Source organism: Rana temporaria, chromosome 1, assembly GCF_905171775.1.
Source record: "Rana temporaria chromosome 1, aRanTem1.1, whole genome shotgun sequence".
Taxonomy (NCBI): domain Eukaryota; kingdom Metazoa; phylum Chordata; class Amphibia; order Anura; family Ranidae; genus Rana; species Rana temporaria.
The window spans coordinates 168188923-168213703 of record NC_053489.1 but is presented as its reverse complement, the minus strand read 5'-3'; the positions used below and the strand labels follow the sequence as shown (position 1 = coordinate 168213703).

Genomic DNA, 24781 nt, shown 5'->3' with positions numbered 1-24781 from the left:
AAAACATTCTTCTATGAGAAGAGAAAAGAGAAAGCAGAAGGATGAGCTCAACAGTGTGCGGCTGCTCTTTCTGTCAATTTATTACCATTTTTTTTTCTAGAATTTTGCTCCAATTTTCACATTTCACTAGAGAAAGAACAGTTGAAATCTGAGTGTTAAGGACAATTGCTCAATCTTAATCTGTACCCGGTTAAATGAGCACAATTATTTCTTAAAGACTTAAACTGAAGCTCATTTTCTAGGCTGAAAGTACTTATCTCTTGTGCTAAAACAACTAAGGGAGAGTAGGGGGTGGCAAATAATCCACATACTGTATATGCTGGCATTAATGTAGCAGAGGGTCTCCTTGCTTAAAGGAGCTATGGCCTATGTCTGTTGTTGCCAGGCTAGTATCCTTTAGTAGCAGGGTGGCATACTTTGTTCTAGTTTATGAATAAGAGATATACTACTAATGTCACGATATAATAATAGGAAATGTTTTTTATCCATAGTTTTGTGGTATAAATTACCTTCAAACCAAAAAGAATAGATTAACCCCCCTAACTCATACACTTCAACAAAAATTCTGGTGATAGAGAACAGATCTTCCACAAAAGAATTATACAGTTTTTGAAAGCAATGTGCTATAAGAACTGTTCATGATATGTTTGGCCAAAAGAACTAGTTAGAAAATGCTTGAAAAGTTGCTAAGCAACTGTTTCTATGACACCAAGTAAAAGAATAATGTCTAAATACAGAGACACTACCGGGTCAGACAGGAATACTTTACACCTGAATCCCGCTGAGGCAGTGCTAACATTGACAGCTTACAATTTATAATCAGTATGTAATAACAGCTAACAATAATGATCTTTGTGGCTGGGTTAGGGCCTTAACCTTAATCTCCCACCCTTATATAATGCCATAAATACAAAAAATGCAATGTATAAATTATAATTTATGCTTCAAATACGCTTGCCAGCATTAAATGATGATGCTGGTAATTAGAGAGCATATAATTACTAATTTACAGGAAGTTCTATAAACTACTACCATTCTTTCCAACATACATAAGGGCAATTAATTGTAACTTGGATTAAACAGGTGCAAGATTAATATTTTAATATTCTTATGGATCTGATTTAAAGTAAACCTGTCATGGGAGAAATTTGGGGAATGCCATTGTAAATCTCCTTCTGAAGTTGCTCATTATGGTCTCTCTGACCCTCACTGATCTAGAAAGCTATATACTGTCCAGATAGGAGTATTCTACCATTGTGCACTTATCATCGTAGAATGTACCTGTATGGTATAACAGTCATTAGCCAATGTCATTAGACAAGGCATTTATGTTGCCCTAATACCATCAGATTTTTAATCTCTAATTTTCCAATGCAGGTTTGAATCTGAACCATTTCTGAGAGACAATATACATCATTACTTAAGGAAAATGATAAATGAAACTCACTACGATATGTGTCAAATATAGACAAAGCTCATTGGTATTGATTAGGGTTAATCTGTAAGAACAAAGATGATAAATAGAGTAACCCACAACAAGTAATCAAATATTAAATCACTCCTGCCAACTCAGTTCAGAAATAATTCTAATTTGTTCCAATAGGTAACAGCATATTGCACATCCTCATTACTCTTTGCACTGCCTGATGTAAGCTAGATAGAGTACATTGCGTAAACCCCCTTTCCTGTACTCCACTGAAAAAATAAAAAAGGACAAGATCATACAACAGATTTAACATTAACATTAGAACTATGCAAAATGCCACCCCAATTCTCTGCTTTAATAATAACAACAAAAAAACATAAACCTCAGGAATCCCTAGCCATTATGAAACAGGTGTACTCAAAAACACCTTCAAGCAATATTAAAGCTCCTGCACATTTGTACTCTGGAGCTGATGACTAATAGAAAATCATTGTAGTTATTGGACTATGGAATACACAGGGAAATACAGTCCAGCTTCCCTGTTATCACTCTTTACTGGAGCATTCATTCAACTGTAATCATTATGGTTACAAAGAAAATAATGTCACCACCATTCTTTCTAGAACATAAGTAAACTAATTCACAATGACAGTGCAGGGAATGGACATAGGACTTTCTCCAATTACTACTGTTAACACTCACTATTCAAGTCATTCACTTATGAGAGGTTTTAGGCCTCGTACACACGATAGGATAGCCAGAGGACAACGGTCCGAAGGACCGTTGTCTTAGGTTAACCGATGAAGCTGACTGATGGTCCGTCACGCCTACACACCATAGGTTAAATAACGATCGTGTCAGAACGCGGTGACGTAAAACACAACGACGTTCTGAAAAAAACTAAGTTCAATGCTTCCAAGCATGCGTCGACTTGATTCTGAGCATGCGCAGGTTTTTAACCGATGCTTTTTCATACTAACGATCGGTTTTGACCAATCGGTTATGCGTCCATCGGTTCAATTTTAAAGCAAGTTCCTATTTTTTTAACCAAAGTTAAATAACCTATGGGGCCCACACACGATCGGTTTTGACCGATGAAAACGATCCTTCAGACCATTGTCCTCTGGCTATCATATCATGTGTACGAGGCCTTAGTGTAAATACCTTTGAGCTTTTGCTACCCATAAGCCTTAATGGGGGTGTTTACAGATAAAAAAAAGACTGGAGTCTGACAGAATAAGTTAGAAGACCTCATACAGATGCTGAAGATTTTTTTTTTTATATTTTAATCAACTTGAATGGAGGTAATATATTGTTTTTAATAATATTTATTTTAAACAAAAACTTGATATATTTTTATTTGCATCATGGTAAACACGTTAGAGGTCCATAGATCTAAAGTACCAGATTTTGAGGAAGGGTGTCAAGTAGCAGCCTCTGTGTGTGGTATCTTTCACCGGTGGTGTGAAAGAACCTAGTACCTATCAACAGTATGCTTATTTTATTTAGAAGAGGACATTTTTTAGTATATCCCTAATTAATCAAGCGCTGAAGGGCTGCTATCTTCTTCACTGAAGGCATTCTTGTTTGTGTCTTTCCAGCAGTGTAATATAAGTCAGCATTCTGCACACATCGGGCCAGATTCAGAGAGATCGGCGCATCTTTAGATAGGCGTAGTACATCTCATATGCGCTACGCCAACGTAACATTGAGAGGCAAGCTGAGTATTCACAAAGCACTTGCTCCCATATTCACCCTGGCGTAACGTAAATGGGCCAGCGTAAGCCCGCCTAATTCAAAGTAGCAAGGCAGTGGGCGTGTTGTATTATAATGAAGCGTGACCCCATGTTAATGCATGGCCGAACGAACGGCGCATGCGCGCGCATGCTCAGAATCACGTTGAATTTACTCCCTAAGATACGCCGGCTCCATTCATACGACGTGAACGTAACCTACGCCCAGCCCCATTCACGTACGACTTACGCAAACAACGTAAAATACGATGGCTGTTTCGACATTTTATAACATGACTTACCCCTGGTTTATGAGGGGTAAACTTACGCCGGACGTACGCCTTACGTAAACGGCGTAGCTTACTGCGATGGGCGCAAGTACGTTCGTGAATCGGCGTATCTAGGTAATTTACATATTTGACGCGTAAATCAACGGAAGCGCCCCTAGCGGCCAGCGTAAATATGCACCCAAGATACGACGGCGTAGGAGACTTACGTCGGTCGTATCTTGGCAAAATTCAGGCGTATCCTGTTTCCTGAATACAGCGCATAGATACGACGGCGCATCCTTGAACTTACGCCGCGTATCAACAGATACGTCGGTGTAAGATGTCTGTGAATCCGGGCCAGGATGTTTGAAAAAAATCGAATTCAATTTTTTTATGTGATGGTATTAAACGGCAGCAAATTACAAGTGGATTGAGAAACATCCACAAATCTCTACCAAGTGAGAAACTAAATAACATTTCCAGCAACCACCAATGGCAGACTACACTAAAATTCTTCCACAGAGTATTACTCTTTCTTTTCTTGAACATTAACATGTTTTTAAAGGTTTAAACCTTTCTTTCTGGAATTTCCTAAAATGTACTTTTTGTCTGTAATTCCACCTGAAAAATAGCAGGTCACTTTCAGGTAAATGTGCCTACAGCTTCACAGTTTCAGATGTATTTCTGCAGTGTGAGAGTGTACTGCCTCCACACAGAGAAATTGTGCATAACATGGCATGGTATGGACACTTCCCTTTGAAAACACTTTGTACATAAGGCTCGAAATGTGTCATTCATTTGGGCTTTTTGGGGGATCTGCAGATATACAACATCTTTTTCTTAGAGTGCAATAGGGGAAACAGCCTTAAGAAAACTAAGCAATCTAGGGCTATTCTGCCACATACAGAAGAAATTGACACTTGGCACAAGAAGACTGAAGGCCAGCCCCCTTAAGGCCCTAACCCTTCCTACCTCATACATGCCCACTTGCAGCAAGCAGTTGAAAAATAAAAAAAACAAAGGCATATAAGGAGAGGGAGCTGTGCCCCTCAACAGACTACAAAAAAATATTTTACAATCAGAACATTAATCCTATTTTCTCTTTTGTCCTTTGAGAGAAACAGTTTGGTGTTAATTAAGCAACATAGAATGCTCAAAAACAGTGCAAATAGAGGAAATAGCATACCAAATCAAACCCAGACAAACCGGCCCAACAAGAGAAAACACAAGCAAAAAGAAAACCAAGGGCATTAAACAGCCACTTTCAGAACCATCTTCCAAGGCACACGCATCAAGTCTAAAAAGCTTGGAAAATGTAAGTACAGAAGTTTAGGTCACAGTTATACAGATATAAAACACAGTGAACAGGCAGCTGGTGACTGTCAGTCGGAGCACTGGGCTGTGGAGGGGTGGGAGTGGTTTGCTCAGGCTCTCAGTGGCTCGCTGAGAAGCTAAGCCAGGTGCCGCTCTAGGCTTCTGGGCTGATCTCAACCATATATGTTGTGATCTTCCCCCAGCATTGACTGGCTCTTTGTTGTCTGTACAGTATCTCACAAAAGTGAGTACACCCCTCACAGTTTTGTAAATATTTTATTATATCTTTTTATATGACAACACCGAAGAAATTACACTTTGCTACAATGTAAAGTAGTGAGTGTACACCATGTATAACAATGCAAATTTGCTGTCCCCTCAAAATAACTCAACACGCAGCCATTAATGGGAGTGGGTCAAAGCCCACATCATATCATATTTTCCTTCATAGTTGTCCATATTTTATCTTTAAGACAAAGGTGTGATATTGAAGTTTACTAGCGAATGACCTGGCCTCCAACTGCCTCATGATGGAAGTGCTTAGCATCCCACCACATTGTCCTATAGATCAAATTGGGAGAGGGATCTGGGGTTCTGACAAGCAGTAAGAGAATGCTTTGCCTTTACTGCCTCAGACATCTCAAAAACACAGGAAAATAATTATTACATAGCCAGAGAAAAATCAATATTTCAACAGAGAGGCTTCCCACAAACATTTCTGAAACCGTTGCTTGGATGGATGATGGTGTTGGCTTTGGCCCCTCATTCATTCATGATACAATAGTTGCTACAGTAAGATGAGTTTCCTAGCTCTCATTGTGATAGCATTTAGTGAGATATGTACCATATTGTTGGTTAAAATGTGTATTGGTAATATACTGGTTGTAACTGTATGACATTTCTCTAGCTGGAAATGATTACAATTTAATCAATGTTCTCATCAGGGCTTTTTTCAGTCAGAAAAAACTATGTTACGTTATCTCCAATGCTCGCTGTGCGCTTGCCACTCACTGCTCACTGTAATTTGTAAACACAGAAGTTTGGGTTCTGTGTTTACAAGTGACAGCGCTCCTCTCTTAGTGGCTGTCAAAGAACCTCCCAGGCCCGTACATTCTGATCAGTGGGCAGGAATCTCTGATCTCTTGTGTGTGTGGCTGGAAAACTCAAGCATGCTGAAACTTTCCCTAGTTGGTGCTAGTTAGACAAAAACTTTCCTTGTGTTGCGCTGGTGTTGTTCCTGACCTTTTTTCCTTTGTAAGTCCATTCCTTTTAGCTATGTTTTACCTACAGTATTTATGAGTGCTATTAAATGTTACACTATATCGGATTCAATTCTGAAGTGTTTCGGGCAATATTATCTGCTCATACAGTATTCAGCCAAATGCTTCAGAACTCATTGGACGGCACTTCATAGTGCAGATGGACAATGACCCGAAGCATACTATGAAAGCAACCAAAGAGTTTTTTAAGGGAAAGAAGTGGAATGTTATGCAATGGCCAAGTCAATCACCTGACCTGAATCTGATTGAGCATGCATTTCACTTACTGAAGACAAAACTGAAGGGAAAATGCCCCAAGAACAAGCAGGAACTGAAGACAGTTGCAGTAGAGGCCTGGCAGAGCATCTCCAGGGATGAAATCCAACGTCTGGTGATGTCTATGCATTCCACACTTCAGGCTGTAATTGATTGCAATGGATTTGCAACCAATGTTTAAAAAGTGAAAGTTTGATTTATGATTGTTAATCTGTCACATTACTTTTGGTCCCTTAAAAAGTGGGAGGCACATATACAAACTGTTGTAATTCCTATGCCGTTCACCTGATTTGGATATAAAAACCCTCAAATTAAAGCTGAAAGTCTGCAGTTAAAGTTTGTTTTTATTCAAATCCATTGTGGTGGTGTATAGAGCCAAAAAGATTAGAATTGTGTTGATGTCCCAATATTTATGGACCTGACTGTATATATAGGGCACTCCTGAACTCTAATCACTGTACATAGGGCACTCCACAAGCCTGCACTCTATATGTAGCACACTCTTAAACCCTGCACTCTGTATGCAGTGCACTCCTCAGCTCTGAACGCTGTACATGTGCACCCCTGAACCCCAAACACTGTACATAGCACACTCTTGAACCCTGCATTCTGAATGTAGCACACACTCCTGAACCCAGCATACTGCACGTAGCACACTGCTGAACTCTGCACCCTGTATGTAGCACACTGCTGAACTATGCACCCTGTATGTAGCATACTCTTGAACTCTGTATGTAGTGCACTCCTGAACTCTGCACTCTGTATATAGGAAACTCCTTCCCCCTCTGTAATGCACAACTGGTATTTAACAATGCCCTTTTAAGACCTCCCTACTGGGGGGGGGGGGGTTGAGTTCCTGCACCTATTCTATGAAGAAAAAAACCCTTGTTTCCCATACTGCCTGATTGATAATGACACTGTCATTGTCATACCTCTGTATGTTTCACAGTGCTATCCTTACATTACTCCTATACTGTTGTCATTATTATACATACTCGCCCCTTTCCGATTGTTGGGGTGTGGAGGATAAGGAAGGGCTTTGCTTGTGTGAAAATCTCTTATCTACCTTTTAGTTTTCTTTTTTTTTGTATACACATATTAAACTATGTATTCTATTCCAATAAAACTATTTGAAAACAAGCAAGGACGATAGGAAGCCATGCATGCACTAGGTCAATGTTCCAAAACCCAGGTCCTTTTAGGCAGTACTATATGTATGATTGATCTCAGAATCACAGGTTATTCACAGTAGTCGCTCTTCTTCTTTTTGTAAAGAAGGACTTACACTATATACACAACTGCATTTCTACTCATAGGCAGATAAAATAACCGTAAGTAGCTGAAAACTGTACATGAATTCTTAAGAAAATAAATAAAAATTATAATACTGTACCTGCCAGCTTGCAGCACACCAGATATACTAAAGAGGCCAAAATCTGTGATCACGACTTTTCCATTGTCATAGAAAACATTTTTCGATTTGAGGTCTTTATGTAGAATGCCCTTAGCGTGGAGATATCCCATTCCCTAAATGGAAAAATAGGTATAATAAAATTAGTTGGATGTCATACAAATTTTCCAAGCATCCTTGTGTACAGAAAATCAAGCATAAAGTGAGACAGAATTTTTTCATCGGATATTCCGACCGTGTGTATGCCCCATCTGACTTTTTCTGTCGGAAATTCAGACGGACGTCATACGACGAAACTAGTAAGCCGGAGCCTACGCACAATACGTCACTTCCAGGTCCTTTGAGCAACTAGTGGAATGCAGGTGGTGCGCACGCCGTGACTCCTAGTTCTCGACTACTCACCTGTTTGTTTTGTTTTGTTGTACGCCTACCAGCAGCTATTGTCAGTCTGGTGTTCTAGCGGCTTTACTGCTGTCAATTTTAAGAAACAAAGCTTTTATAAATATTAATACTACACTATGGGAGCCAATTTATTTTTACTTTGAGGAACTTATAGTGTTCAGTGTCTTGCCTTCATGGAGCTGGAGAGGAGGATTGAACATTTCGAGTGAGCAGTTACTAGGAGTTCCAGAAGTCTGCTGTGGAAATTACCCTACACGATATTTGCCCCTGTAGGGGCGTTGGGATCTGGTGAGTGGGGACACATGTGGGGGATCACCAAAGTCATATGAGTGTACCCCTGTCAGCACAGAGCACCTATCACTGCATGAACTGTTTATGAATACATCCCTCTCAGTTTTAATTATTTATATCTGTATATGGAGATCTCTGGGATTCTTATGAACTCAGTTTAAGCTGTAATCTAGAGGGCTATGTGCAACATGAGATGTCATTAGGTTGTACTGGATATCTTTCTACAAGGCCCGATACAGCTTGGAATGCATATATACAACATATGGTTTATGGATTGAACTGCTACTTGGTTTAATGTGGTACATTGGCACATGTATATGTTGGATAGCCTATGTCATTTTATGCAGCTGATCTTAGTTGGTTGATATACTGTTTATGTTTATATCATTTATATCACTTGTTCACTTAGCAATCAGTGAGGAGGTTTAGCCTTCATTATTAACCTGGGGTATCACTCCCTTTATACCAGTTGACTTTTTTTGCACCACATTCAGATAATTACCGAGTGTTCAACACATTTATTAGGTTTATGCACTCAATATAATGTGAGTTCACTTTTATACAATTGACTTATGTTTACACGTTCTGTGCCTTATTATTAGGAAGTTCTTTTCACACTATTTGGACACTCTTAATAGGTAGCGCCATCACCCCATCTTATACCATTTCACTTTATTGTCCTCCCTAGGGAGAATTTTAGGTAGGCCGCAACCTTTACACAATTACCTAAGCGCGGAGTCTCATTTATTTATTTAGAAAGAGAACATGTTCTATTTTTTTCCGACTGAAATTCCGTTTGTCTGTATGGAATTCCGACTGAGAAAAAAACACGCGTGCTCAGAAGCATTGAATTTAATTTTTCTAGGTTTGTCGTAGTGTTGTACGTCACCGCGTTTTTGGCGGTCGGAATTTGGTGTGTCCATGTGTATGCAAGACAGCTTGAGCGGAATTCCGTCAGAAAAACCCGTCAGAGTTTATTCCGAAGAAAAAAACTGGTCGTGTGTATGTGGCATAAGGCCATCTGTAAACAAAGATCACATGTGAAACAGCTGATTAGTAGTAGAGACACAGGTCTCTCAAATTAACTTTCCTAATAAGTACCATATTGAAAGCAAAAGCTTAATGTGCCACTATATTGATTCATCGACTTTACCAGACAGTGACTGAAGCACATAATATTTCCTTTCCTCACAAACCCTTGCCTCAGCAATAATTCATAGCTCTGAATCCCAGCATAGACAATCATAAGTCAAAACTGCTTTACAGTTGTTATTGTGTTTTAACCAGATCTTACAGAATGTAGATGCACTCACTCAATTATTGTGCAGATGGTCGTTAGAAATATACAATATGTTCTGCTTGCCAGTGCAGATATATTGTGTAGTGCTAAGGCTGACAATACTGAGAAATGCTAACTTGTACAGGTACAGGAACATTAAATATGAGTATACAGTAATACCTTGGATTATGAGCATAATTCGTTCCAGACGAATGCTTGTAATCCAAAGCACTCGTATATCAAAGTGAGTTTCCCCATAGTAAATACAAGTGTTTCCGAGTGTCTCCAAGTGTGTTCAAGCATCACCAGCGCCCCCGCACCTCTGGCCAAATGGGGTACTGTACACCTCAGCAGCTTGAATCCTGCTTGTCTTGCGAGACAACGCTCGCAAATTGAGTCAGGATTTTCTTTTTTAAATAGCTTATATTGTGAAATGTTTGTAAACCCCATTACTCACAATCCGAGGTTCCACTGTACATATGAGAAAAAGAGAAGTTAAAGTGTATCTAAACTCAGGAGCAAACATTTAATATATTCCAGTTATGCAGCCAGCAAATGTGGTGTCTTCAGGGGTTTTCTCTTTTTCAGGCTGTTTTCCTTTATATCCTGTCTTAGGCCTCGTACACACGACCGGTTTCCTCGGCAGAATCCATCAAGAAACTTGGTGGGAGAGATTTTTTGCTGAGGAAACCAGTCGTGTGTACATTTTTCATCTAGGAAACTGTCGAGGAACTCGACGAGCCAAAAAGAGAGCAAGTTCTTTATTTCCTCGACGGGAGTCTCAAATTGGCTTGTCGAGTTCCTGGTTGGGCTGGTTTCCAACGAGAAACTTGAGCGTGTGTATGCTAAGAAACCCGCGCTTGCTCATAATAAAGTATGAGACGGGAGTAAAAGTAGCATTTGTAATGGAGATAACACATTTTTCAAGCTGTAACAGACTGAAAAGTGCAAATCGTCTCTTAACAAACTTTCACTTAACACGCAAACACATGAGATTAGCAAAACCAGCCCCAAGAGTTTAGCCAGTGGAATCGAACTTCCCCTGCCATTGTATGTGTTGTATGTCACCGCGTTTGAGAACGAGGAGATTTTGTCTTGACAGTGTGTTCGCAAAGCAAGCTTGTCGAGTTCCTCGACAAGCCTAACAAGGAACTCGACGTGGAAAACGATGTGTTTCGCCCGACGAGTAACTCGGTCGTGTGTACGAGGCCTTAGAGTGGCTACACTGTCCTTCATTGTATCTATGGAAGAGCAGCATAGCCTTCATTGGACAGCAGCATTATGACATTTTTATTAGGTAATAAACCAGAATAAACCATAATTTTACAGAATACAAATGGCATAGTATGCTCTAGAATAAAATTGTAAGCTGCTGGCTTTTTTTTTTTTGTATTTCATTTTTTTGTGGTTGAATTTAGCTGCTGTACTATCCATATAATGTTTTACAGCTTTAAGGCATCTCCCAAGAATGTTATTTAAAGAATTGAAAAGACCCCTGCTGTATGATATTTAAAAAAGCAACAAAAAAAAAATAACAATATTTTTTTGTCTTGGTATATGTTCTCCATGGCAGTACTCAGTTTCCCAGAACTGTTTTGTACAGTAATTTACCGATTAGCCCTAAAAATAAACAAAATGTATTAACACAATTTGTCCCCCTATAGACTTCAATGAGATCTGCCTTTAAGTTTGAGTTTGCCAATTTTTTTAACATTTTGAACAGTTTTGAAATAAGAAATCTCTATTCCAGAGGACAAATAAAAGAATAAAGCTCCCGAATGGGGACACAGGCGAAAATACAGAGGTCCTATCCCTTCCCAGGATATCCATAACCAACATTTTTTATTAGATACACTTTATCTCTTAGTATTTTTTTAAACTGCAACTGTACATACAGTATATTGGGTGGAGTGCAAATATCTGAAACACATTTATCAAAGAGTGGGAACTTTTATATAACATATATGACTGCAGTCTTAGGCTTAACTGTAGTAAACCATTTGCAAAACTGTTAGGGCTACATAACAAAATCTTATCTTTGCATAACCATTGTATACTACAATGCAGAATTACCACTAAAAATTACATTTTTTTTCTATTAATGTGTACCCATTTCCCATTCATTGTGTGGTAACAATAGGGTGCATTAGATTGCAAAAAGCGATAAAATCATAAAAAGTACACTGCAAATGAAGCAGATTTAAATATATATTCAGCTTTTAACAAGTGCAATTATTCTGAAACAGCATTTACAGGATACCATTGTATACATTTATGTTTCCTAAATAGTGATATAATATCATTAAGAATGTTAATATTTTTAGTACACATGGCTGACATTTCAAATACAATGTAAAACTGATTTGCTATCAGAAGGCCACTGTAATCATGTAACTGTTTACAAATAGGGGAGGGTGTCTGTGGACTATATCAACATGGATCTGTACCACTATAGATAATCATTTCAGTTGTATATGTGATACTATGATTGTGGTGCTTTATCCAAGCTTACTCTCCCTTAATGCCCACAAGATGTCTGGACAAACAGTTTCTAAAATCCCCTGCATACTAAAGGGGGGTTATTACGTCAGACTCAGGAAGATGGCATCCAATCAGGAAACTAACTTATCCAAAATAGGTATTAGAATTCACTAAAACTCCAAGAATACTATCTGCACTAGTATAGTTGGAGTTAGTTGAACTTAGAACTGGACTGTAAAAAAACACAGCTTTATTTAAAAAACAAAACAAAAAAAACATGACTACTCTTTACAGCTGATACGCTGCCAGATTATTAATAAAAACATACACATTCTAATAAGAAATGTTTCTTTCTAATTCTTGATCCATAGAGGGGCGTGGCTATCCACTGAAGTGTATGGCTGCAGTGTAAGGGAGCTCTGCTATATCAGACTTTCCTGAGCCGATTACCGAGCGACTATACAGCACTAAGTGGTACCGATCTGTTCCGGAGATAAGCGAGAACAAAACGGTAATGGCGGCTAAATGGAAATCCAGAGAGGGACCCTGTAAATTGAGCGCATTCTGCAACCCAGCTGGGCCTCAGAGACACCAAGATGGCACTGATCATGCCCCTCTCTTACACACAGAGCAACATGCTGCAAGCTCTGAATGCTCTGATAGGGATGAGGAGAAACAGTATGCCTCACAGACACAGAGCGACATTGATCACCAGCATGAGTTTCTCAGCCCAGTGAAACAGAAGAGGAGGATTTCTGCTAATGGAGGTAATTCTGCCTTTTTTAACCCTGACAATGCCTATAGCCCAGATAACAACCCATATGATGACAAATTGAATGCTATACCGACAGCAGGGCAACACATTCTGGACACAACAATTAAAGATATGATAATGTCACTCAAAGGGGCCCTGCAGCATGACATGCTGAGCTACATGCATAAATCTAAAGTGGAAATTGAGGCAATAGGAGAAAGAGTAGATGTTGAGAACAAAATGTGCGACTTTACCTCAGCGCACAACAAATTAGTGGACTCTCATTATGACCTGGAAGAAGAAGTGAGACAACTCATGATTAAGGTCGGAGATATTGAAGATAGAAGCAGGAGGAACAATATAAAGTTCAGAGGAATACCGGAAAATGTGAAACCATCAGATTTGAAATGCTTCATTAAAACCATGATATCAGACCTGATTCCTTCAACTTCAAAACAAGAGCTGGAAATTGATAGAGCTCACAGGCTACCTAAACCGCAGCATATAGCAGAGAAACTACCGCGAGATGTCATTGCCAGAATAAATTTTTTTGGGGTGAAGGATCAACTTATGCAATATGTTCAACGTAACTCACCACTTCCTGACCCCTATGCAGGAATTATTCTCTACACGGATCTCTCTCAGGCGACAATATTAGCTCGCAAAAACCTAAATTCAATTACAAAAATTCTATGTAACCATGGAATAATTCAATCAAAACGCATGCCCAAGGAAGATACATAATTTTAGTGGCCTCAATAGACAATACAATATACATGATTGTCAACATCTACGCTCCCAACAAAAACCCACTCCAAAAAGTGATTCAGAAGGCAAAGAAAATACAGAAGGGTCACCTCATTATTTGCAGGGACTTCAACGCTCCAATGGATCCTGACATGGACACGTCAAAAAAGGGGAAGACTCCCAGAAGAGGATTAGCCAACATTTTCTCTATAGAAGATATGTATGATCCATGGAGATGTTTGCACACTACAGAAAAAGACTTCACCTTCTTTTCTAGTGTGCACAAATCCTACTCCAGATTGGATTACTTCACCACAGACAAAAATCTCCTTCCCAAAATAGTAGATGCTAAAATTCACAATTTAACATGGTCCGACCAACTAATTCAGCCCCAATAATTATTTGTGGAGGAATAACACGTGTATTCTCTCTCAGGAGAAACATCAGTCTGTGATGAAGAAATACATTGAAGACTTTTTTGTACTGAATGATAATGACAATATTAATGATTCTACTTTATGGTGCTCCCATAAAACCTATGTTAGAGGCCTCCTAATACAAATAACCGCTAGGGGGGAAAAAAAACATCAACGTAAATTCACTACTTAAAGAGATAGCAAACCAGGAAGATCTACATAAAAAGAATCCTATAGACGTAAAATTAGAACGTCGACTTTCCAACCTAAGAGAGGAACTCAAATCTATCCTAATAGCTGATCAGGAGAAGTACTTTAGAAAACTAAATTTAAAATATTACTCCGAAGGAAATAAAGCAAGTAAACTCCTTGCTTCCCAATTGCGCCAACGTCAACAAAAAAATAAAATTCTTAAATGAACTCACCACAGCTCAGGTAAAGTATCAATCAACCCCCAAGACATCGTAGACACATTCTCACAATAATATGAGGCGCTGTACAACCTTAAAGAAGACATGAACACCCCTCAACCTGACACCAATAAAATAAAAGTGTTTCTAGACAAAGTTAAATTGCCCTCCATTGACCCATTATCCTTAGAAAAGCTTAATAATCCGATTTTCCAGTGAGGAAATTCTGAAAGTCACAAATGAATTACCTAAAAATAAAGCACCAGGTGCCGATGGCCTATCAGGAGAATATTATTCGACATTCAAAGACGTTTTTTTTTTTTTTTTTTTTTCAAATAACAATTTTTATTTTTCAAAAAAATTTCAGTACAGAGTATAGCAGCAGTTCAAGTACCGAAGATGAGCGGAGATACAAAATTCCAGCTAGGTGGGCTTACACAGTGGCTCCATCTCTATGTCTGCTATCGGTGATATGTAACCCAATTGGAGATCTAAAAGAAAGAGTAAAGAAAAGAAGAAATAGGGAAAGAGAGGGGGTGGATGTAAGGAGGGAATGGGGTGAGGAGGGGGGGACAGGGCGGGGAGGGAAGCGAGAAGGAAAAAGGTAAAGAGGAGATGGGACAGGAGAGACGGGGGGGGGGGGGGAGGCAGGCAAGATTGTCAGGGTGAGCAGCGTACCTTGGCGGCCTATTGTCGACTCACGGCGGGTCCTCCACCACGTGCCACCTCTCCCAGACCAGATCATGGGCATCCAACCTATCCTGGATCCTAGCCGTCATTTTTTCCATGAGTTCTACATCTTTGACCCTAGCATAGAGGGCTTCTTGTGATGGGGGGGTTGGTTTCTTCCAATGAAGCGCTATCAAGCACCTCGCAGCTGTGGTTATGTGTCTCAGCAGTTTCTTGTAGGGTTTAGCTATGCGAGGGAGGGATAGGCCTAGTAAGAACAGCTTCGGGGAGAAGGGTATGGGCGCCTCCAGGAGGCGAGATAGGAGCTCTTGCGTTTGAGTCCAGAATGGGACAATCAGGGGACACGTCCAGTAGATATGGAACAGTGTGCCCTTAGCTTGGCCACAGCGCCAGCATCGGTCAGAGGTGGAGGGGTAGATCCTATGGAGGACGTCCGGGGTCAGGTACCAAAAGAACAGCACTTTATACATATTTTCCTTATAAAGGGTGCAGATTGAACTCTTGGCCGCCTGCCTCCAAACCGCCCCCCACTCGTCCTCCGAGAGTACCTCCCCCAGCTCCTTCTCCCATCGGAGCATATAAGTATGTTTGCCTTTGGTTTGTATGGGGTATTCATTAAGTATTTGGTAAATGTCTGATATGAGACCCCTTCGGGCAGTGCCCTCGAGGATGATTCGCTCAAATGGGGTCGGTTTTGAGAAGAGGAGCCGGGGAGCGATTGTTTGGGCGTAGTGCCTGATCTGTAGGTAGCTGAAAAAAGCTTGCCGTGGAATGTCATGCTTGGCTTGGAGATCAGTGAAGGAGTGTAAGGTGCGGGATCTGGGGTCTACTAAATGACCAAAGTGGAATAGGCCTCGTGAAGCCCAGGGCCAGGACATCTGGTGGGTGAGACTGGTCGGTACTTTAGGGTTGTAGAGGAAAGAGGTCAGCAGGGAGCTATCGGACCGAAGTCGACCGTCTCGGGCTAGCCTCCTCCATGTACTTTGAAGCTGCCGCATGGAGCCCAGTAAGCGTCCGGGCTCCACTGCCGCATCCGCGTTCCACAGGAGGTTGTTGGGGTGTATCGGCGCCAGCCAGATCTTTTCCACCTCCGTCCATCTATTGTAAGACTTCTGGGGGAACCATGATGCCACCGCCCGGAGCTGCGAGGCCTGGTAGTATTTGACCAGGTCTGGAAAGGCCAGACCTCCCTCGGCTCGTGATGCCGTCATAACCGAACGTGGGATCCTGTGGCGTTTGTAGTTCCACACATACCGGAGGAGGTCAGTTTGTAGGGTTCGCAGATGCGCGCAGGGGACCGGGACAGGGAGGGTCTGGAAGAGGTATAGTAGTTTTGGGAGGACAACCATCTTTATTGCCGCTATCCGGCCCAATAGGGATATCTGGTGGGACTTCCATTTGTGGATCAGTGCCCTTATTGAGCTGTATAGGGGGGGGAAGTTGGCTTGGTACAGGGATGCAAAGCTTGGGGTCAATTGGACCCCCAGGTATTTCAGGGAGGTACGCTCCCAGTGGTACGGGAAGACGGACTGCAGGTGTAGGGCCTCTGGTTCGGGCATATTGATCGGCATGGCCATAGACTTAGACGTATTAGTCTTATATGCCGAGAGGGCCCCGTAGCACTCTAATTCCCTGTGTAAGTTAGGCAGGGAGATGCGGGGGCGCGTTAGTGTCAGGATGATGTCATCGGCAAAGAGGGAGATCTTAAATTCCCTCCCCCTTACTGGGATTCCTCGGATGTCCGGGTTGCCTCGGATCGTCGCTGCTAAGGGCTCGACGCAGAGAGCAAAGAGGAGGGGGGAGAGGGGGCACCCCTGGCGTGTTCCATTAGTAACGGGGAAGGTGGATGAAGTGGCAAAGGGCGTTTTCACCTGCGATATCGGGTTGGTATAGAGGTGCCGGACCGCCCGGAGGAAAGGTCCCCTAAATCCCATATGCCTTAACGTGGCGAGCATGAAGGGCCAGCCAAGGCGGTCAAACGCCTTTTCTGCGTCCAGACTCAGGAGCAAAGACTCCGGTCCCTCCCTGCTCGCCACGTCAATTAGGTCAATCACCTTCCTCGTGTTGTCCCCCGCTTGGCGGAGGGGAACAAAGCCCACCTGGTCTTTATGGACCAGAGAGGGTAAAACTACATTTAGGCGGAGGGAGAGGACCTTTGTGAAGATCTTGAGATCAGAGTTCAGCAGGGCTATCGGCCTGTAGCTAGCGCATAGTGAGGGGTCCTTGTCTGGTTTGGGGATGAGGGTGATGAATGAGCGCTGCATGTCTTGCGGGATGGGGGTCTGCTGTAGGAAGGCATTGAAGAGCTTCGTCATGTGAGGGAGGAGTGTGGGGAGGAAGGTCTTATAGTATTCGTATGGAAACCCGTCAGGGCCTGGGGATTTGTGGGCGGGTAGGGACTTAATGGCCGCGGTCAGTTCCTCTCCTGTAATGGGAGCGTTAAGGGAGGCTAGGTCGTCCGGTTGTAACCGGGAAATGCCCGCCCGAGATAGGTATTGTGTCATCCTGTCTAGCAGGTCGGGGGGGGGGTGGGTCATGCGGGATTTCTGGCTTGTTATACAGGTCGGCGTAAAATGCTGCGAAGGTATCCGCAATACTCTGTGGGTGTGATATAATATTGCCCGAGCCGTCCTGGACCTGGTGCGGGGTGGACGCGAGCGAGCGGTCTGCTAGTTTCCTCGCCAGTAGCGCCTGTGCCTTGTTACCCTTGTCATAGTATACCTGGCGGAGGCGTACTAGAGCTTTCTCGACTCGACCCAACGCGAGGTCCCGGAGTGTTGAGCGTACCAGGGCGATACGTTTCAGTAGCGTCAGGGAGGGGGAAGACTGTAAGCGAATCTCTAGGGCCCGGAGCTGCGCTTCCGCCTGTTTTCTAGCCGACTCGGCATTCCTCTTAAGGGCCGAGGATATGGCCATGCACCGTCCCCTAATTACCGCCTTGTGGGCGGCCCACAGTGTGGTAGTGGAGACGTCCTGTGTGTCATTTTCGCTGAAGTAAAGTTGCAGGGTGGAGTCTATTTCCATTTTGGAGGGGGTGTGTTTCAGGAGAAAGTCATTCAGGCGCCAGTTATAGGGCCTGCGGGTGGGGGTGTTGAGGTCAATGGTCAAGGTTATGGGGGCATGGTCGGACCAGGAGATGGGCAGGATCTGTGCGGAGTCAGTAACACGTAATGTAGTATTGTTGACTAAGAAGTAATCTATACGTGAGTGCGTATGGTGGGGGGATGAATAGAATGTGAACTGGCGATCCCCTGGGTGAAGCGCCCTCCATGCATCGAATAGCGCATGTTTCCTCGTCAGCTGACGGAAGAGTTTAGAGTCCCGTAGGGCTTTTGTTTGAGAGGCTCGGGGGTTCACCACCAGGCGGTCCCAGGTCGCCGAATGGGGCAAGTTAAAGTCCCCCCCCACTACCAGTAGGTCGTGGGGGGATTTAGCCAGGCGGGTAAGAACCCGACTTAGAAATCTGTGCTGATGTGCGTTGGGGGCATACAAGGTGCATAAAGTTATGTCCCGAGAGTGCCATGTCCCCCTCAGAATGATGAAGTGGCCCAGGGGGTCGATGTAGGAGTCTGTGCAAGTGAAGGGAGTTCCCCGTTTGATCAGGATTGCGACCCCTGCCCGTTTGCGTGGACTGAAGGCCTGGTATATTAAGGGGAAATACCTGGATGCAAAGGTAAAGGAATCGCCCTTGGAAAAGTGTGACTCCTGTACCATTATAATCTCTGCTCCTGTTTGCCTGAATTCCCTAAGTGCTAGGTGACGTTTTCTGTTAGAGTTAAGCCCGTGTACGTTTAGAGATAGCAACTTAGCCATATTGTGGGTGGAGAGAACGCGGTTTGTACTTAGCTGGAGTTGGTCGAGCTGCATCTGGTTCTGGGAGGGCGAGTGGGGAGACCGCCGGGGCGACGGCAACCAAGGCGTGCTGTCGGGTGCTGCCTGCACGGGAGAGGAGAGAGAGGTGTCTGAAAAGAGAGAAAAGAGTGAGAACAAAGACAAAACATAACACTTCAACAATCAACAATGGGGGCCCGAATGGCCCGAGGGCCCTCAGGTCCCAACAGTTCCTTAAGGACCTCCCGACCAAAAAGTCCGAAAGCATAGGTCGGGGGGGCAGGGGGGTGGCGTGGAGGAACTCCACTGTGGGGGTTAGGGGAATAGGAACTCTTAGGCTATCAGCCATGGGGGGGTCCATGATCAAAAGGACAGCCTCTTCGACTTCTCATCCGAGATAGGCCCGATGTGTGGCATAGGGGTAAGGCTAGGGCAACCGGGGGTGAATAGTGGGGTAAGAGCAAAGAAAAAAGCAAAAGTCCAAAAAACAGCAATAGGACCGGAGAGTCTCCCGCAGTGTTCGAGGCGGATTTCGTGGCCGGGGCGACCAACTTAGGTGTGCTTGTGCCTGGGGGAGTTGCGGGCAGGGTCCCGGCCCCTGGGACGTTTAGACGGCGGGACTCTCTGCCAGACTACTGGTGGAGGGGGCGGCGTGGCCACGAGGTCCCAATCCGGCAGCCGGGGGACGGGAATGTCCAGAGTTTTGCAGAAGTCATCCAAGTCTTCTGGGTAGCGTAGGGTGGCTGAGGTCCCCTGGTGGTTGGCGGACAGGCTAAAGGGGAAGCCCCATCGATACACAATGTCCTTGTCTTGCAAGGTGCGGAGCAGGGGTTGTAGTAGGCGTCGTTTCTGCAACGTGATCCAAGATAGATCCGGGTAGAGCTGTAGAGGGTTGTTGTCAAAGCGGAGGTTGCGCATGGGACGGGCTTTGCGCATTATGTTTTCCTTCAGCGGGTAGGAGTTTATGCGGCATATGACGTCCCGTGGTTTGGAGGCTGGGCCCTTTGGTTTAAGGGCTCGGTGGGCTCTGTCCATCTCAATGGTCTTGTCTGTTGGTTCCCCCAGTATTTCGTTAAATAAATTCTGAAGGGTGAGCTGCAGATCTTCTGCCCCGTCTGCCTCAGGGAGGCCGCGTATGCGGATGTTGTTGCGGCGCCCCCTGTTGTCCAGGTCTTCAACATGCCGCTGCATGTCCCTTAACATGAGACGGTGGTCTGATGCCTGGGTCTGGGTGCGATGTACCGCTAGTTTAGTCTCTTGAATCTCCTCCTCTGCCATTTCCATTCTGTCGTTTAAATGTTTGAGGCCCGTTTGGAGGACTTGAATTTCAGCGCGGCATGTCGCCTTAACGTCCTCCACAAGCTGTTTGAAATCATCTTTAGTGGGGATGGCTTGCAAGTAGGACTGCCATGGTGGGGGGGGGTGGTAGGGGGGTCCCCTGGCATCATAGGTGGACTGTAGTGGGTCAGTGGGGGAAGGGTAGCGAGCGGAAGCTGGTTCCCTGTGCTGTCTAGCCTCTCGGGGGGGTTGCTGGGGTAGTTCCCATGGGTTGGACCAGGCCTCAGCCTGATCCCCAGGTGGGGTGTGGGCCCTCCCGTGCCATGGAGCGCTCGTGCTGGCCATGGAGGCATATGAGGGGGGAGAGATCCCCGGCTGAACCCCAGGCTCCAGGTGAGTGGGTGTTTGGGTCTGTCTCTGAGCTGCTGGGGAGGTGGATCCCGGCCTAGTAGTAGCAGAGGAGCTGCTGCGTTCTGGAAGGCCCATGGAGGCCTGGGAGCATGCGGAGGCCTGCAGGGCCGGAAAATCCTCCTCAAGCGTGAGGGAGGGGGAGAACTGTGAGCCGCCGTGCTGTTCAAGGTCCGGGGCCGTTCGTAGCAGGCGGGGGAAGGCCCCCGTGCATGGCGTGTCCCGCTCCAGAGAGGCAGTGAGGGCTGGGGCCTGTGACTCGTGGTCCGCTGCGGGGGGATGGGGGTGCTTAGCTTCACTCACCCATGGCTGTGAGCCATCCTGGCTCAGGGATGGAGCGGTGGACTGCCCTCGCGTCGGGGATGGCTCCGGATGGTGAGGCAGGAGGGAGCGATGCGGAGAGACCTCCGTTCTGTTGATGGCCGCGTCCGGCGCCATCTTGTCTCCTCCGCCCGGCGGCATGTCGGGCGGTTTAAAGTAATCTTTGAGGGTCGCAGCGGAGCCTGGCGGGGGTTGGGATGATCCCCTTGTCTTGCTGGATCTGGTGGTCCGCGATCCGCCCATGGATGGCGGCGATTACCCCCGGTTTTTTGCCTGTTAGCTGCGGGCTGGAGAGGAGCTCTCAGGGGATGCTTCCTTCCAGGCTGGCTTCCGGTCACGCCCCCCCATTCAAAGACGTTTTAATCCCTTACCTGTCCAGACTGTTCAACCAAGCAGCAATTTCAAAAACCTTCTCAAAAGAGCTTCTAGAAGCAATAATAATAACACTACCAAAATCCGGAAAGGACCCTACATCTCCCTTAAACTACAGACCTATTTCTTTATTAAAGTGGAGTTCCACCCATTTTTTTATGTTTGTCTGTGCTGTATGCTCTAATCTCATAGTGTTCAGAATGGACAATTTTTAGTTATTTTGTTGCTTGTAAATACCTTTATTTTGTAGTCCTTCATTACTTCCTCCTCCTTATTTGCCTAGGCTATTTGCAAGGGTTTCTGGGATAGGCATCATGTTTCCCAGTAGTCCTAGTAGACTAGTTAACATAACCCCCTCACTAATCAAACCCGACCAAGTAGGTTTCGTCAAAGGTAGACAAGCACCCGATAGCACTAGAAGAATGTTAAATATTATCAATCGAATACATAATGACCGTAGTCCCACCCTAATTGTAGCATTAGACGCTGAAAAGGCTTTCGATAGGATGCATTGGGAATATATTTCTGTAACTCTGACTAATTTCGGCCTTCATGGCTTTATTCATTCTGCCATTATAGCTTTATACACTAATCCCACGGAAAGGGTTTTCTCATCAGGCACGCTCTCTAGAAATGTTGCACTTACAAATGGGACCAGACAAGGATGCCCTCTATCCCCATTAATATTTTCCCTAGCGATAGAACCCCTAGCGGAATATATACGTTCCTCCCCAGATGTCAAAGGTATTACAATTGGTCAAGACGAACACAAATTAGGTTTATTTGCCGATGACATTATACTAACTTTAGCTAACCCTGAAATATCCTTACCGTCAGTAATTGCAGCATTAGAAAAATTCAACGCCGTGAAATGCTATAAAATCAATCAAAATAAATGTTATATCCTACCCATGAACATACCGAATTTATTAGCAAACAACCTTAGGACACAGTATGGTTTCAGCTGGAACAACACCTCATTAACTTACTTAGGAATACAACTAACCTCACAACCATCCAAAAATTTATGAAAATAACTTTCCACCCCTCTTAGATCGTATTAATCAAGACCTAATAAACATACAGAAGACTCAACTTTGTTGGGTTGGGAAAATAGCTGCATTTAAGATGCAGACATTGCAAAAAAGACTTTATTATTTTAAGTGCCTTCCTATCCCTGTACCTGCCAAATTTTTTCAGCAATTAAATACAAAACTTAAACAATTTATTTGGAATAAAAAAAAAAACAAGGATTGCATTTTCCATCCTAACCACCATTAAAACTCATGGAGGCATGAATTTACCAGATATCAGGAATTACTATTACGCTGCCATTTTAGATCAGATGAAGTACTGGTTCTCTCCCCAGAAAGACAAATTATGGTTGAAACTCCACTAAGAACTCTGACTTGTATGATCTAGAGCTAGCTAATGCTGTACTTCCAAAAGTAGTCAACCCTAATTTACTACTACTTTAGTGTTAAGGCCACATTATTTGCTTGGAAACACATAGGGCCAGATTCAGGTACATTTGCGGCGGCGTAACGTATCACATTTACGTTACACCGCCGCAAGTTTTACGGGCTAGTGATTGATTCACAAAGCACTTGCCTGTAAAGTTGCGGCGGTGTAGCGTAAATCCCTCCGGCGCAAGCCCGCCTAATTCAAATGATCCGGGTAGGGGGCGTGGATCATTTAAATTAGGCACGTTCCCGCACCGAACATACTGCGCATGCTTCGTTTTGAAATTTCCCGCCGTGCTTTGCGTGGAATGACGTCGCACAAACGTCATTTTTTGAACGTTGACGTGAGTTACGTCCTTTCCTATTCACGGACGACTTACGAAAAAAAAATTTTAAAATTCGACGCGGGAACGACGGCCATACTTTAACATGGCAAGTCTAAATATAGGCCACGAAATAGCAGCTCTAACTATACGCCGGGAAAAGCGGACTAGCGACGACGTAAGAGAATGCGACGGCCGCGCGTACCTTCGTGGATCGACGGAAAATGCTAATTAGCATACCTGACGCGGAAAACGATATTGCACCTACGATCCGAAGGCGTACAAAGCTGTACGCCTGTTGGATCGAAGCCAAAAGCTGTCATATCTTGGTTTGAGGATTCAAACTAAAGATACGACGCGGCAAAGTTGAAAGTACGCCGGTGTATCAGTAAATACGCCGGCGTACTTGTACTGTGAATCTGGCCCAGACTATCTAATTCTTGATCCATATTGGGATTGGGCAGTGTTGACACCCGCTGACACTTTGTATTCTGCCTAGGTGGTAGTTTAGAGAAGCTTTGACTTTTGCATAGATGCTGTTTTGGGTTATGGAAAACTGAATAGTGGGGATGAAGAACTTAGAACTTAGGCACAGCATAGCAGTAATTTTAAATTGGGAGAGAGAGGGAAATTGCCAGTACTCACAGATAGAGTTTGTTATAATCACTGATAAAGCTTTAAACTTTTACAGCCAAAGTAGACTATATTTGTTTCATGTTCCCATTCCTTCTTACTTTGTAATGTTTAGAATGGGGCTATTGGGTAATGTTTAACATAATTACACAATCATTATCAACTGTAAACTAGATTGGAACATTGTTCTAAGAAAAGGTTAAACATTTTGAAACTGCCCTTGTGCATTTAATGTTAATGGGTAGAGCTCAGTCTGTGTTGGAACAAAGACACCCCTCGGTTTGGTTCGTGCCAGAACTCTCAAACATTGCAAAAGTTCGGACCCGAACTCTAAACCCTATTAAAGTCTATGTGATCTGAATTAGAAAAATCAAAAGTGTCCATTTTGTCCATTTTAAAGGCTTATATGCAAGTTATTGGCCATTAAGGGTATGGGGGCCCGGGTACTGTAAAAGCAGTGATTTTAATAATGCTTAAAGTGAAACAACAAAAATTAAAAATTATTTTAACCACTTAAGGACAGAGCCCTTAATTTGAGATTTGGTGTAATGACTTAGAACCCCCAAACATTATATATTTTTTTCAAACACCCTAGAGAATAAAATGGCTGTCGTTGCAATAATGTCACACTGTATTTGCACAGCAGTCTCACAAGTGCATTTTTTGGGTGGGGGAAATACACTTTTTGTAATTAAAGTAAAGTTAGCCTAAATGGTTTATTAGGTTACCAGTTTTGAGTTACAGAGGAGCTCTAGTGACAGAATTATTGCTCTCGCTCTAACCCTCACATGTGTAATTTAAACATCGTTTTTATGTGCTGGTGCGACTTACGTATGCGTTCGCTTCTGCACACGAGCTCGGCAGGGTGGGGCACTTTAAAAATGTTTTTTTCTTATTTATTTTTATACTGTCTTGTTTAAAAAACAATTGGGTCACTTTTATTCCTATTATAAGGAATGTACACATTACCATTTAATAGAAAAAAAAGAATTAC

The 24781-nt window shown here is 43.5% G+C and overlaps 1 protein-coding gene across 2 annotated transcripts in view; it reads right to left on the bottom strand.

The window, feature by feature from the left end:
- The window catches only part of KSR2 (kinase suppressor of ras 2), a 607737-nt gene that overhangs the window by 68326 nt on the left and 514630 nt on the right, over positions 1-24781 (bottom strand). For both annotated transcript variants that reach the window (XM_040345855.1, XM_040345864.1), the window contains exon 16: positions 7671-7804. In XM_040345855.1, coding sequence (XP_040201789.1) covers positions 7671-7804 — 134 coding nt within the window. The remainder of the gene's footprint in view (positions 1-7670; positions 7805-24781) is intronic.